This window comes from Lonchura striata, chromosome 1 (genome assembly GCF_046129695.1).
Source record: "Lonchura striata isolate bLonStr1 chromosome 1, bLonStr1.mat, whole genome shotgun sequence".
Classification (NCBI taxonomy): domain Eukaryota; kingdom Metazoa; phylum Chordata; class Aves; order Passeriformes; family Estrildidae; genus Lonchura; species Lonchura striata.
Window position 1 is genome coordinate 52,807,711 of NC_134603.1, and position 17,026 is coordinate 52,824,736.

Genomic DNA, 17,026 nt, shown 5'->3' on the forward strand with positions numbered 1-17,026 from the left:
TGGCCACTGGAGCCTTACACAGTAGTTTATGTACTTTAAAGGTTCAAATTAATATCAGGGTCCCATTGCACCAAATGCCGGGGGTGCAAAAGCAAAATGTCCTCTAACCTTGCTGAGATTTGCTGCAGCCTACGTGTGCTCAGTGCAGTCGTTTTGTGTGGGAAACATCCGTCACCCAAGGACAGTGCTAAATACTCAGCTGTGTGGGGAAACATTAAGAAGAAACTGTACAAATGCAGTGCACTGAAGAGCCAGTGAATTAAAATACTTGCTTATTTTCATGTTTCAATGTGGTTTCTAGAAGTCAGTGAATGAGATCCTACTTATATTTTTTGATTCTGAGCAACAAAAAACCATACTTTGTATAGGGGATGCGAGTGTCCTTTAGTTTTCAATAGAAAAGTCACAAAACTTTGGTTTGTGGATCACTGTTCTCTTGTGAAGATCACTCTGCTCTTTATTCACATTTTGTTATAGTATCATGTAAAGAAATCTTTGTGAAAAATTATTACACCAACAAAAGTATAGTAGGAAAAAGGCTTTAGTATTTAGTTGCCTTTTTAATTGCAGCATAAATGCAGTTTCCAAGTATGGACCTGTAGAAGGCAAATCTTGAAAAGCAAAGTTCTTACACGAATTTCCTCATCTTACATACTGAATCTGTCATGAACTTATCTTTATAAATAGCTTTAAAATGTATGTTAAATTCTTGTTTAATTAAATTATATTGCATTAAAAATAAATCTCAATCTTTAAATGGTAGATAAGAAAACCACAGCTTAAAAGCAAAACTGCTCCATATGAAGAAAGCATTTATGTTTAACCAAATGTGTCATACACCAAGTGTGACAGATGGAGGTACTGTTTAGAGTCCTTAGTTCTCCAAGTCAATGCCTTTTTTGCCCCCGGAAATAGACACCTTTTCCTTTGTGTATTTAAATATTTATTGTTTGCTTTAAATGTAGATATTGGATTATTTCACAGTGTAAAGGTTTGGACTTGCTACAACTGATCAAGAATTTCACTTCTGGTGTTTACATATGTTTTCTGGTTTAACTGCCAAAAGTCTTTGATCAAATTAATGAAGAAGGCTCTTTCCCTTGCTAGTATATTTTAAGTTGGAAAATTGAAAAAGCTATGTACTAATAAACAATGGATCAGTGGACAGGTAGAGAGGAAGAGGAGCTTGTCTAGAATTTGTTTGTTTGTTTGTTTGTTTCTTTAAAAGTAACTACTGGTGATGAACTGGCTTCAGTTCTCAAAAATCTCTGGTTGCTTAAAGGCTGTTGTCTACAATGCACCCATTCCTGGCATTCTTCAAGGAGATACTTACAGAGTTGGGAATACCTGTATGCTTTTGTTGCCCAGCCATTTCTTTCAGGAGTCAAGTGGTCTGAAAAGACTGAATGTCTGTGGAATGGAGTTTCCCTAGAAATTCACAGTGGTTGCAACTAGAAGATGTTATTTATTTCTCTGTTTAATTCTGAAGTTGGTTGGTTGAGTTTTGTAACAGAAGGCAACAAAAGTCCTTGTCTGATTCGTCTTCACTTTGTTTCAGTGTTTCACAACTGACACGTCTGTCAGGTTTTCTCTCCAGATCCAGCTGAATTAAATTTGTTCACCATGTGCAACATCAAGCAGGTCCTTTTTGTTCCTGTGCAGCCACTCTTGCAGGGAGGTTGCTGATGGACCTGTGGTGGCTCTGACAGGCTCTATAGCCAAGTAGTACCTGAAGGGGAGAGAAGGTGAGGGAGGCTCCTTGGTGTTTCACTTCAGCTGTCACAGGTTGGAAGGGTCCAGTATCAGTGACCTCAGACTCTCAAGTTCTGTGTTTTACTTCAGGTAGGCAGTGCTGCAGTTGGTGGCAGTTTGATCAATACAAAGAAATGGATTTCTGAGACAAGTGTAAATAGTTTCTTTCTCTTTAAGGAGTTCTGGCAATATTTGCCTTTTAAACTGAAGGAATTATCTAGTTTTATTATCTCCCTCAATTCAATTATTTTACCTCATGTCCCTGTTTCAGCATCATTTGTTGAGATTCATTAACAGTTCTTTGGCAGCCACAAGACACTAATCATCTGTTTACAATATTGATCAGCAGCTTTCATGTTAGATTACATTTCAAGTGAGAAATAATCCTGCAGCAAATAATAAATAAAAGACTGGGAAGAAAGGGAAGAAGCTATCTTAGGCTCTATAAAGTTTTTTTTTCAGGTGTCCTTGAAACATCTACATGCCAAACAGTTGGGCCCCCTTAGTGACTTTCAGCTCTGAAATTCCAACAGAATTTCCCATCTACAAATTGGACATTGTCTCTAGTCATCTATGTTTATAAATACACAGATTATTATTCCTATGGATATACATTTCTGTTGACTTCTAAGCAGTTTCTGAGTGGTAAAAATATTTATGGGCTAACAAAAAATACTTATCTTCTGATGCCTCAACAATTTCATTTGTTACAATATATACTTTCTTTCCATGTTATGCATAATAGACTGTTGTTATCATAGTTCTTGAAAATTACAGGAATTGAGAACCAAATAGTAGGAATTAAAAATTTTACTTTTCTGAAGTTGCTAGGTAAATCTCTTCAAATTAGTCTGAAAAGGTTGATTTCTGGGGCTCAGCAACAGTAGATTTGTGGAAACTGACATTAGAAGAATATTGAAAGTTATATAAATTGCAGCCAAGATTTACTTGCATTTACTTGTATTACTTCTCAGAGCTTTATTAAAATGCCTTAATCTTACTGAATAATAACATAATTTTACATCCATAAATGTTGTAAGAACATCTTGAAACTATGGGGTTCCTTTCAAATATATTGCTTTCAGATAGTCAAAATTACTAGATCATGCAGTTTTATCCAATCATTTCCCAGAATAATTCTAAAAGGCAACAGCTGTCAGATAGAAAAGACAAAGAAGTTTTTGCTTTTCATAGGAAAACCTTACTTGTATACATATATATATACTTGTAGTTGCTAATTAGAAGAAGAAATTTCCTGAAACTCAATTCAGTTCAGCCATAGAGATATAATAAAGACTTGTATTGTCTTTTCCTACTATTATAAATATTTAAGAATGAGTAAGTTAGTGTGCTGAAGATAGGGTTTTGCACATGGATAAGGACCAGAAGTGTCAAAAGAAGAGAGATAATGCTGAAGGATTTAGATAAAACTTGGGCAAAGGAGTAGGACACTAAATAGATCTGGCAGCAGCAGATTGGCTTTTCCATTACTTTTTGATACAATAATGAGAGTTGCTCAAGTTGTGGATGCTGCCCATTTGTCACGTGATGTTGCCAGCATTTATTTCCGAATCACATCTATAAAAGGAAATGAGAGTTCTCTGTCCTTGCAAACCACTTGTCTGGTAGGAAATTACTTACATATAATAAAGTACATATTAGAGCATTACATAGTTCCTTGATGCATGACCTTCAAAACTGGTTTAAGGAAAACAGTTCAAGCTGGGAGTAGTAGAAACTTTTCATACTGAAGAATCACCGGCTGCAGTCCTGTGTTTGTACAGCTCTCTGGATGCTTGTCTTCACTCTGAAACTGTATTTACAGAAGCAGCAGGGGTTTGCTATGGGCAGGGCAGGAGAACTGCCTGGGAACAGGGAAGAGCTGCCTTGCCTCACTGTTGTATTCCACTGGTTTGACTTCTTTGGGAGAGTCCTCACCCTCTGAGAAATTACAACAGAGGCAGACTTTTAAGAAGGACTGAAAGCATGCAGGAGGAGCTTGCATAGTGGTGTCAGGTTCTCAGTGTCAAAAGGTGACAAAGTGCTGTTGGCCAGTGTTTTGAAGATAAAAATCTTACTAATATTTCCTGCCATGAAATCGCAAGTTTACTATTTTATAATAAACTTCTAACAGCAGCACTTCTCAATTCAATTATACTCACTTCATCAAGGATTGCAGAATGATATGTACATACTCACTGACTGGATGCTATATTGACTTAAAATTGAATATGGTGTTCATTGCAAAGGCCCAGGCGTTAAATTATTGCAGAACCAGAAGCAGTAACAAAAGTGCTGTGGGCTGATTTGCCATCCTTTATTCCACATGGACTCTGTTCTGTTTAGTCTTACCTAGTAAGTTTAAGGGAACAAATTTTGGCATACAGAATGTGTATATTTTCATGGTGCCATTATTACTTTCAATAAATAAACAACAAGCAGACATTTCCCAATACAGGTGACATACAGATTATGTGGTTTTCAGTAATTTTTCCAGTTTCAAGGCTCAGTGTTCTACAAAGATAACTGTGTAAGCAGCATTTTGATAACAGGGATAAATCACCTGCTCCCAATTTTTGTCAAGTCACTGTATATTTTTCATTCTTTTTGCATCTTGTTGTGTACTTACAGATTAATTTCATGCTTGTCATCATCTGTTGTCCACAAAAAACTCTACAGTTCCTACATTTTTCTTTTCACAAGTGCTTCAGAAATACAAAGGGCAGTAATGTAGGATTGTGTAATACATCTTTAATTACTTCCACAAATATTTTTTGAGAGGTGGGTTTTTTTTTTTAATTAAGAGCTTTTATGTACATTCAGAGAGAGGTCCTGACTCTCCAAAACCACCATAATTTCAAGGAAAAGGTGTAAGCTTTCCATCCTCAACACATTTTTTAGGCACTATATACACTAAGTAATTTGCTTAAATTATCTCTCCTTCTTTTCTTAGTTGAGAGCTTGGTGGCCTCTTAAAATAGCAGGTAGGCAGCAATGTTCAAGGATTTGAACAGACTGAAATTTGAAGTACACAGTTAAAATGGAAACTAGAAGACTGAATCAGAGGTTTTTTGGTTTAGTATGATAAAAGCTTTGTTATGTAGCTCAGAAAAAAGGCTCCTCTATTTAACAGGTAGTGAAGGAAAACATGTGGAACTATTCTCTGACTTAGAATGTATTTTTATTAAGCTTATCCAAACCACAGTGCTGGCCTCAAAATATTATGAAAGCACAAAGTCATGTTATTATTTTTGCTAGTATGATCTAAAGACCTTTCAGACCATTTTAGTGTTTGACAGATACAAATTTGAAGCATGTATTAATATATTTCTCAGACCTTGCAGTGAGTTCTATGAAAGTTGAACTTCTTAATTTCTATAAAATAAGATGGCAGATGGAACATGTTTCCAGCAAGGCAGAAATAGAACTGCTAGGGCGATCAGGCTGATCCATCAGCTGCACACATTTCTTGGAAATGTAGTGTAGAGTAAGAGCTTAAAAGTGAAGTCACAGAAATAGTTCAAGAAAGGGGTGTAGAATGTATCTTGTGCTGGTTGTATGTGTGGTTTGTGAACACTGTCGGCAAGCTCCACAGCTGATGGATTTTGTCTAGTGGTGTTACACGGGGGCATGTGGTGGCTACATGCTTTTATACATTTATAAATGCTGTTTGTTGCCTCAGCTTCTTTCCTTGCAAGTCAGGTAAGATTCTGCCAGGAGTAAATTACTATTTTTGTTTTCTTGGAATATGAGATGCCTCTACACAGGTTGTGTTCTGTGAAGGCAGTATTTGCCATTCTCCCATGTTCAGCTCTAATGAACCGAGGTTATGCTTAGTGCAGACTGATCATGCTTGAAGATTGTTGCATCTGGTGTTTAAAAAAGGCAAAATAAGCACAATGAAAATGAATAGGGGTAGATCTGGATGTATTATCCTGTAATTCTCTTAGACAGATCTGAAGTTAGGTTTTGGAGGAGGGTTAGAGGCCAAACTGCTGCTGTGCCTATCAGAGTGAGTCACTAACTAGCAGAGTAATTGCATTGATTATTGCACACCCACAAATTACAACAGAAAATACTTTGCAGGGGGTGGAGGTTGTACTTTCCTAAAGGTTTCTGTATAATTAATCTACTGTAAGTGCTGGTTTTTTAGAAACATCTGAACCCTACTGTTGATCATGGTCCTTGTGTGCCATTTGGCCACCCCTCCTTCCATCATCATTGCAGCATTTCTTGTGCTATTGCTTTGGTGCTAATGAAGGTTTTGACAGTGCTGCTGTTGGGGAAATTCAAGTCATGTGTTCTGCTTTTATTTTTAAATTGTAACTGTTTGCCTGTCTTCATTGCGGGCATTAGGAGTTTGAGCAGCTGCATTTTGTATATCTACAGCAAAACAGCTCCCTTGTTAGGCAGAACATTTCATAAAGGATTAAGGAGAGCTGACTGAGCCATAAGGGACACTTTTAACTCGTAAACAAGAGGCTGATTATCAAGAGGCTGTGCTTGTTTGTGGAAGAGGTAACTGAGCAGGCTTCCTTCTCTCTTGGGTGCCTTACCTTGTACTTCACCCAGTCATTAAATCCATTTGCATTTTTTTTGTTGTTGTTGTTGACACAGCTTGCATTTGCACTCAGTAGATGCTTGGGGATGAAGAACAATTTTAACAGGAAATTAGTTGCTACACTTGTACAAGCAAACTAGTAATCATTGGAGTCACTGGGGCAGATTGTCACTTGCTGTCTCTTGCAGGTTTCTTGGAACATCAGTTTACAGCCACCTTAGTTAAAAACTGCTTTAGGATTCAAGTTTTAAGTCAGGGTCTCAAAATGGAGACTGTCTACAGTGAGTACAGACTGTAACGGCTTACAAGAGAGTCTAGGATCCACAAAGGGAGCTTTTGCTTCATAATGTTAAATTCCAGGTGTTTACTTAGCTCAAATATAAACTTTTAAAAATTGCCATTTTTCTGTTTCTTTACAAGGCTTGTGCTGCAAAACCCAACAGAATATTGATACACTGATCAGATTTGTGGCATCTGCCAGAGCAGCAGCACAGCCCCAGGAGCTGTGAACTTTTCTGGAGCATGAGGGGGAGCTTGAGCTTCCCATCACCCACAGTGCAGTCACTCTGATCATCCCCTGGGCACCACTCACAGCTCTGTGGGAGGAGATGAAAGTGCTGGGTTTGAGTTCTTCCTCCCAGTCACCTCTCCCACACCATGTTGCTGTCTGTCCTCTGCTGTAACAGCACAGGATCCTGCTGTTTGCTGTCATGCTCCGTGACTTGGGCTGCAGGCTGATGGATCTGGTTCCATTTTGACCACATTTAGAAAACCATGCTGGTAGTTTGCCTATACACCCTTCATTTGACTCCACTGGGTGTCATCTTTTATGGTATTACAATGTTCCCCATCAGTTGTCACTCTTTTATTCCACAAAATGTTTCCATAGTTCCATAGATGGGAGACTGGGACTGCCTGTATGGATATAGATACACATAACCCCTGCGCTATGCATTAGGAGGTACAAGTACCCTGCTCGGCAGGGAGGCCTATACCTCACTTCCTATGTGAATTAATTCTCTGGATCATCTTGCTCTGCAGTTGTCACTGGGAGTTGGGGAGGTGTTAGGTGGGAATTTTTAAAGCATTGTGTGATTTACTTTTTTGTTTGGTTAAGTACATGAGAGAAGAAGTAGTAACTGAAATTCAGAATAGAAGTGATGATTTCATTTCACACCCACAATGGCAGAACTATGAAAATGTTTAACATTTTCCACTTCTTTAAGTGGTTGTCAGGTAATCAGACAGGTTTATTCTGTGTTTTAGATGAGAAATTGTCTTACAGTCCTGACAGTCCTGAAGGTTAGGAGAATAAGAGCATAAATTTTGGCTTCAAGGAGATTGATTTCATATTGATCTAAGCATTTTGTTTCCATGTTTACAGTATATTAACAGGAGTAGAGAATATGGCTCTGGATGGAGCGTTCTACATTCCACTTTCTGGGAGACTGAAGATGACACCAGGATAGCTATTAAATGCATGCTCCATCCAGAAATAAGGCAGAAAGGCTCTTAGTAGAATAAAAATTGTATTCCTGACCTAACATGAACTTTTGTGGTTTGTAAAGACAGTTAGATGAAAAGTTCTTGTTTTCCAAAATACAAAAAGATCTGTTCATGAAGATATGTAATTGTTTAATTATCAATAGTGTTTATTTAAAATGTAAGCATATAAAAAGTGAAATAAGTCCATTTCTTAGCTACTTGAATTTTTTTGTAGGAGTTATAAGGGGGAGGAGGTTTCTAAGGTAACCTACCTATAAATAAATTTATTTCCAAAATAAGGGAAATTGAATTTCTAGACTAGGCTGTAACTTCTAGTACGACAAAGTTGAAAAACAGTGCCCTGAGGCTTAGCTGTATTACATTGCATTTGTTATCTGTATTGTTTTCTTGGAATGCTGTGTATGGGAATACATTGAACCAGGAAATTTTTTCCCTGAATTAGGTGAGTGAAAATATTTTTACAAGACCTTTTAAAACACAGTGAGAATAGTCTATTGTTTAGATCAGTTATATCAACTCAGGGTGTTTTTACATTTCTGTACAGCTGAACTAACTTTCTTCTGAAAACAAAAAAAGTAATCATAATTTGCTTTTGGCTCTTTTTGATTTTTGAATGATATATGATTATTTATAGCAAAATATATCTGCTAGTGAGAAGGAGATTCAGGAATGCAGGGCTGAGGTTTTGTCTCAGGAAGAGTGGAAAATTTTCAAATAGTTTTATATTAATAAATATTTGAGGTGTTGTGTGTCACATCTTCATTTTGATGACATCCAAATATCACATCAAGGTTTTGTATGGTCTAGTGGTTGCCATCAATTCTTAGATAAATGGTGTAAATCAATGTGTCCAATGTAAAAAGTACCTATATTCATGACACCTGTATCTCATGAGATCTAAAGCATTATCATTTACTTCTTTAATACTCCAATTAAAATACTAAATTTAAAATATATTGATCATTTTATATGTATATTAATAGGTGCAACTATTTGTATGCCTCCATCCCTAAGGAAACGTTTGGTTGAAGCAACTATCCTGTTTGGTTATGACATAGGTTGTTTTCTGCTTTCAAACACAGTAAATTATTTCCTGGTTCTCTTCAGTATGCTATATATTTTTGGTAGATTTTGGTAGCTTTCATTTGATAGAAGTCAGCTGCATGTGCTTGCAAACAGTGCATCAGATTACCAGAGTTCTTTACCATGTCCCTGTTTATTCTGTCCCAGTCGAGGTTTCTTAAAGGACCTGGCTTATGGCTTCTAAGAACTGAAAAGGCACTTTCCAGGAGTTACACCTTTAAGAAGGTCTCAGTTTGACCAACTTGGAATGTAAGCTACTACAGTCACAGCTTAGTCTTAAAAACCTGATTTGTGTTTTCTTGACCTAAGGTAACGTTTTAAAATGTTTTAGTCCATCTCCCCTTAGCAGCTGGAGCAAAGCTGAATTCTCTGTTCCTTGAATTATCCTGGTTCTTCCTCATTACAGGAATTGCCAACTGTGGCTGCCACCCCAAGGATGCTGCAACCCCAGAGCAAGTTCTGCAGGACAGTCAGAGCCCAAAGGCCACACCAGGGCCTGCTTACCATTGAGGTGGCCACAGTGTGGCCATGGTGGGCAGAAGAAGGAAGAAGTGACAAGCATTGAGATTCATAGGGATGAGTTGTAAGGATTGAGGGGAGGGGAGTGATTGTTGGAAGGCTGGTCAGGCAAAAGGGTCTTGATTGCAGGGGTTGAAGCTGACGTGGTAGCCGCTGTCTGGATGTTGTCCTGTGATGGAGGAGGGCTGGCATCCAGATATGTTTGCCATGTGCAGAATCCTCTGTGCTTGCAGCTGGGGGCCTTGCGCAGATGAGCATAAAAAATACTGAGGAACTTACAGCAGACAAGAGAAGGGTTAAAAACAAGTGTGAAAGTTGTATCATGGTACTTGGCACCTTGAAGTGAAACAGGATTTTTCTGGAAGGCTTTAGTCACCTGGGAGGAAGGATCGAATAGCTAGCTGTGTGGGAGGCAATTTGCAATCAAGTGTACTCCTCTGCAGTAGATTGGTACATTTTAATGAGGGAAGTATATTTGCTCTGTTTTATATGATTTGCTTAGGACTAGAAGTCTGGAAGTCATTTCAAATAGGCTGCTTTGAGATATAATGGTCAGGTGGAAATATTTGAAGCATATGATATGGAAACCCTGTATTTACAACATATTTGTAAGGTCTCAAGAAGCTGAGCTGAAATGATTGCCTCTTTTTCAGAAGAGATTTTTAAAAGTAAATGAAGCTCATACAGAGGATGTAAAGGCAGTAGTGAGGAACTACTATAGCTGTGCAACTTTATTTGTTTGCTTATTTACTTCATTAGTTATATTTTCAGCTGATCTCTCAATCCATGCCACTCTTCAGAAAGGGATACCTTACACTAGGTACTTACACTTTACCTCCTCCTCATCCTCTCATCTTCCTCTAGCCTCTGTGGGGCAGAATGGGAATGGTTTCTTACATGTTTATTCCCCTTAGAGATGGCTTTTGGGGTGGGTGGGAATTCCCACCCCAGATGGGGTGGAGGGGTAGGCAACCACTCTGTGCTCAGACCCCACACCTGTAGCAGTGAGTGCCTGTGGGAGGAAGGGCTGAGTTGGACACTGCTCCCATCTGAGGGGATGGAGATCTGGCTCCTTCTGCCTCAGGACCTGACACTTCCCCACAGTTCACTCTGTCCCCTGAGAAGGCAATGCTTTTCTTTGGCCAAAGATGCCAGCAAGTGAGAGCCATTCAGCTGATGCCCCAGGTATCAATCAAGCATAAGCTGTATATTTGAGGAATGTTCCATAGTTTCTGGTATATATCATTTTGACTTTTCCTGTTCTTTTTTTTACTTGTAGTCGTTCTCTCTGTTATTTGTGTCTGCTTTCTCCTACTTTAGTTTGATAGCTTGTCCTTTCTTGGGCTTGTTTTTGCTTTTTTCCTGCTGTAGAAACAGAGAGTTTATAATAGCTGCAGCATCACTTCAAAAGGTGGATCTGCAGTGTTTAAAACAGTCATTACATAAGTAATTAAAATAACAAAGACTAAATAAACATGTCCTCGACAAGTGAAGAAATAAATTTCAAGGGCAGTATAAGCATCTATCTATATATGGTGTTACTTCCTCTCTTCATTCAAGACTTTCTGCAAAGGTGTCTCATGCCTGCTTTAATATCTTCTTTTCTCTAACATTTTCAAAACATCTTAAAGAATGGAATTTTCTGTCTCTCTACATTGTGCATGGTATAGTTGTGGGGGGGAGGCAAAAGGTTTAAATCATGAAAAGATGTGGGGAGAGACTGGCAAGCAATTTCAGAAAAGTTTCAGAATTAAGATGTTTATGCAAAATTTTGACAGGGTCATGAAGTGAATTGTGATATTACACCCATTTTACACAGAGCCAAATGGAAGTGTGGAAAAGCAATTTGTTAGGTTTCACAAATTTGTGACTAACCAAAGGACTCCAGTGATTTATTAACAGTGTTGAGGTGTTAAGAAAACAACTTCTGTATTTGAGTTGATGTATTGCTTTAACAATTTTGTTCAAGGGAGGAAAGAGACATATAATAAAGGAAATACAAATTCATCTAAACATCCTTCACTTGAATTTAGAACAATGTAGCTGAAAAACTCTGTTACAGTGTAATTTACTAGTAATGATATAACATTAAATGGGCTCCGAGTTTTAAAACAAGCTGGGTCCTTGAGTCTCTAGAGCTGGGGCTGGAGAAAAGGGGTCAGCAGGCAGAGTTGGACTTACCTCTCTGCATGTGTATGGCTGTAGCTTCACTGGCACCAAGGACAGCTTTGGTTCCTCTTTCAAATAATTCTGAATTAAGCTTGCTGGCAGACATTTCTGGATTGGGTAGCCTGGGATAGCTGCTAGGAAAAGCACGTTGTGCCAGGCAGCTGTTTAGAGGATGTGGTGTTGAGCAAAGACTCTTGAAAGTCTTGCAATCAAGTTATTATATTGCATGAGAAAATACCAAGTAGCAGAAAGTTGTGTTTTTCAGGAAAAGTTGCACAATCTTTTTAAAGTTACAGGCTGGTTCTTTCTCTGGAAAGCTAATGTTCATAAGCTGAGCGGCTTTTTGCATCACTTTTATGCCTTTTCCATGACAGAAGCATAAATTCAGTTGAAAATGAAATTAACATGCTTCTAGGTAACTTTTGTACTTACAGTAAATTTTATATATGGACTGGCATGAATTTTGAAGACAGTCTTCATTATATATCATGTGCTGGAAAGTCTCATAGCTATATGTTCTGTAGATTTTATTGCAATTTTGCTAATAAATGCTTATAGCTTTTCTTCTGTATGTGTGTAATCTATCATTTTGCAAAGCATAAAGCATGAAGGTTGGGAGAAGGAACAGCGCAGATTGGGGATTGAAAAAATTGAGACATGTTTTCTGATTTATTTCATTTCCAATTTTCAGGAGTTCTTTGAACATGCAAAAAAGCTCTGGGATGATGAAGGTGTAAAGGCGTGCTTCGAGAGGTCAAACGAATATCAACTGATTGACTGTGCACAGTAGTAAGTATTTCTTTTTTTGTGAAATTTATAGCCAAGAATGTGATCATCTCTAACAAGTTAGAAAATATATAAGTGCAATTTAAGGGTTTTGCAATGTAGGAATTAATATTTTCATTCTCTATATAGCTGGAGCATGTATAGCAAAATTAATGTATTATCATAGTTGTATTTAGTTGTATCATAATGCCATTATTATACAGCTAAATATTCTGCCTCAAATATTTCACATCCAATAAAGTATAAAAAATCAAATAATTATCTTTAAGTATCTTTATTCTACTTAAAATTATTTACATAAAATCATTTCAATTGAAACTATTAAGTTGGAAAAATGTTGAGTCAATCTAAGAAGAATCCTTTGTTTAAAATTCTGAGACCGAGACAGTGCTGAAATTGCTCTGTCTTTTCACATTCCAGAAAAATTTCTGAGACATTTACATAACCAGATGCATACCTGCATTACTAATATATTTTCAAGGTGGAAAAAATTACAAGCAGTATTTCATTAAAGACAGTAGTACATTTGGTATTGTGTCCTTCAAAGTGGAGTGGTACACAAGTACATAGCACAGTCAAAATCTGTAAACAGATTCAGTCTGGTCAGAAATGTTCTGAAAAGTGGTAGTAGATAGTGAAGGTGCAAATCATATATACATAGTACAGTGATAAAAACCTATTAATCAAAAAATAATATGTTAATATTACAAGTGCTACAAACTCAGCTGTCCTTGATAGTAGCACAGATCTGAATTAGATTTCCATGGAAAATACACATTTCATGTGAACTGCTCTTGCGAGAATATAGACTCACACAGTTGCTATGTGATTTAGGGCTTTCAGAGAACATGCTCCAGTGTTTTATGATTTATCTAATTGGCAGTATGGTCAGCAGCAATACCACAAGTCTGTTCTTGCACTCAGTGTTTTGCTTTTCCCTCCTCTCTGCTCTTGGTGCTGAGTCTGAAGCAAAGGAATAGGTCCGTGTCACTAAAGGACTTGTCGTGCTTCTGCCACAGTGGAGAATTTCGGTGTTGCAAGTCATAGTTTGTTTGCCCTCTTTCCAGACCATTTTTGGGAAAAAATGATTCATCAGCACATGGAAGTGAGGAAAAATTAGATATGTGTATGAAGGAACTCAATTGACCTCAGTGCATTTACCAAAATCTGGGCATTTGCTCACAGTCCAGAGTAGCTAGAAATTAAAGCAGTGGTTGTACACAGAGAGACTTAGACAGCTGTCCTAGGTTGTAATCAGTGGGTTTCCTCTCTGCCCTCACTCACCACCTCCACCATAGTACAGATCTGGGTTGTGCTTGCTGAAAAGTGCAGTCTGTTTATCATGTCTATTCACACACTAAAACATCAGACCAAGAAAACAGAGTAACAATACATATTTAAAATACGTGAATTTGAACCCTACTTCAGTGATCAGTAAGGGTCTCACAATCCTACTTTGAAAAATGGTGGTGAAAGGGCCAGACAAAACCAGGAATACACCAAATTATAGTGCTAATGGTAGTGTGTTTTCCCTTTAAAAAATTATGCATATCTACAAGCTCTGACAGGAAGAATTTTAGGTCTCATGTTGTGTCCAAAACCAAAACACAAATGAAGAAAAAAATTGGATCTAGAATTAAGTCCACTGTCTTGGAACAGAAAACTAAATCCTACTACCTTTTTTCTGTTAAAGGTTAAAGCAAGTTTATTAGACTTTTTTTTTATGTTTCTTCCCTCCATAACTTCTAACTGGCTTGTTTTTCCTTTATTCTAAAATTATTTGTTATAGTAGTGAGTACTTTTGCATAATTCTTCACCTTCCAGACCCTTTATGAAGTATCATTTGATATTTAAATATTCCTTGAGTGTATCTGTGCTTTTCATGTCATGATCTACCAGAAGGTAAAGCTGAGTGACTTATCCTTGTTTACACACCTTCAGTCTTAGAGCAGAAACTTGAAATTCAAGTACAGCTGTTTCAGTGATCTGATCAAACAGCCTTTTTCTCACAGGTATTTTTGATTTCAAACACTGAAGTATAATCTTGACAGAAAGATGCTAAAAATGCACCCAACTTTTATCTGCCTCTCTATCCAGAAGAACATTTCTGTGCTAGCATTGGATGAAAAATTGTCAGGGTGGTGGGGTCACATCCTCCTCTTAACTGAGAGCCTGTAAGCAGAGGTTGGAAATCCAGTTTTGATATCCACACATCAATTAGTTCATGCACTTAGAAAATAGTGAGGGTGAGGGTGCTGTTTTCTGGCTCAGCAGGAGCGTGTGGCATTTCTCTCAGAACCTGTCCGTGGTCATCTTTCACTGGTGAAAGGGAAAAGGGAAGGAGTGTAATGCTGATACACATGCTTACTCTGGGATTTTGAAACATCTGCAGTGTTTCCGTTGCACTGGCTTTAGGAGAAAACATCCCATGCCATCAACTAAATCCTAATCTTTTACTTGGTACTGAAGGAAGAACATTGTCAGTAGGTCACCACTTCTCAGCTTAGAAAAGCACAAAGCCAAACCTAAAAAATCCCAGCATGTGTTAAAAATATCATTGGACTGCAAGTTGCATGGCTGGTTTAAGAATGCTGAAAAGCATTATTAGCAAATTATAATGTCAGCGACCAAACTTGCTGACTGGTAAATGAGTTGCAAATACAGCGTATTTTGGAATAGTTTAATTTGGCTACAGTACAGGGCTTCTGTATTTTTAAAACTTAACCTAATTTTCTTTATTGCTGTGGGAGAAGTATTTTGCTGGAATCAGAGGTAGTAGAAGGACACAGAGGCAAATGTTTTATTTACGTTATGCCTGAAAGTTAATTTTCCTTGATCCTCAATGCCCTTTCAAATTATCAGGATACTCTTCCTTCACGGGAATGAGAATGGAGGCCTGCTTTTCCCTCATTCTCATTTATTTAAAAATTTAATAATTTTAATATTTTTACATGATTCTCTATTTATCTCACTTCATTTCACACTAAGGAATACATTTAGTGTACACGTCATGTTGGTGCATCATGTGATATTAGTAACAAATATGAATCTGTGGGCAACCCAGAGGTCAGCAAAGATCAGGATTGTTATGACTAGCTACAAAGACATTTATGTAACTCTTGGAGGGGGTATTATTGCATGGCCATCAACCATCTTCTTTCCTTAATGACCTTCATATTTCTTAGAGATTAATATCATGAAACTGACAGGTTATTGTTTTCTTTGTCCTCTGATTTACTATTTCTAACAAGGTAAATTTCAAGTTTATTCTCAAAAACAGATACTTACTCTGAAAAGTTGATTTTATTTAGTTGTGTCCCCATTTGACTTAGACAGATTTCAGCAGATTTATTCTGTTTATGATGATCAATCTCCCATCTAACTTTAACTTATTTGAACGCTATTCAAACTGTGCTTTTTGTCTGTATTCACATAATTTAAATTCAGGAAATTCTAGGTCTATTAGGGCCTTTCAGATTGTGATTTAGATAAGTTTTGGCATTGAACTCTATAGTATATAAACAATAGGCAGAAATTAAAATTCTGCTATAATTCTAGGACAGTTTTCTCAAAGTTAGTTTCCTATATGATGAATACAGCGCCATTTTTAATATTTAGTTTCTTCATACTGGTTACCAAATACCCAAATGTTATTGTATCCATGGAATTGAACCACAAAGAAAACTTCTGTAAATGTAGAACAGAACAAAACAAAGGTTCAGGTATGATGGCCTTCAATAAAAAAATTATCCAGAAAAAAAAAATTGTGAGTTGATTAGATCTTTAAAAACTTTGTAAATTTAAGTCAATTAATATATTTGGCAATGAAGAGGTATAAAAATTCAATTCAGAACCTCAGTCATCCTTGGGGAATATCAGGCACCCCCAGTCTGGTGATGTCCATCTGTTATTTCTATCAAGTAAGCATTGAACTAACTTAGTTTTGCTACTCAGCTGTCAGGTGGCTTGCTAAAATTAGTTTCAGTGATCAGAAAGAACGGTGTGGGGATGCTTGCAGTGCTCAGATATTGCCAGGGAAATGTGGCAGTACTAGAGTACAAGACTAGACCAGCAGAACTAGGCACTTTGGGAAAGGGACAAAAAAGACAAAAGCAGAACATTTAGTTCTCTTTTTAGGTCACACACAGCTCAAGCTCAAGCTGTTGTTAGAAATAAAAAATCAACCCCTTTCAGGTTTATTAGAGAAGTCCAGAATAGAATTTTGTCTCACTGTGTTCACATTGAAATAGCATTGAAATAGCACATGTGTTCATGAGTGGCCCTGGCTGGAAAGTTTTACTCAGCTTGCTGAGTTCCTTGGGATAGGAAGTAGACCAAGGATTTAAGGGAACCCTGCCCTCAACCAGTACTTTGTCCCAGTTTATCAGTCTTTTTTCCTGGGCAAAATAAACCACTTCTGATATACTTAAGTGTGAAGGGCTAAATTGGTCTCTCTGTGAACATTTGGGCTAATAAAACTTCATTATGCAATTTCTCAGGAAAGCAAACACAGGGGATGTGAGCTTGGCCAAAGAAAATTGATTTTATATTTGAGCTGATATAGATGGAAAAGATACAGATGTTCTATCTCTTTGCAGTTATTCTGTCCTAGAAAAGGGTTTCAGCCAATTTCTGAGATGTCTATCCTAG

The 17,026-nt window shown here is 37.3% G+C and overlaps 1 protein-coding gene across 2 annotated transcripts in view; it reads left to right on the forward strand.

Annotated features, from left to right (window-relative positions):
* Positions 1–17,026, forward strand: part of GNAL (G protein subunit alpha L) — a 178,568-nt gene that overhangs the window by 111,511 nt on the left and 50,031 nt on the right. For both annotated transcript variants that reach the window (XM_031503998.2, XM_021527781.3), the window contains exon 5: positions 12,282–12,379. In XM_031503998.2, coding sequence (XP_031359858.1) covers positions 12,282–12,379 — 98 coding nt within the window. The remainder of the gene's footprint in view (positions 1–12,281; positions 12,380–17,026) is intronic.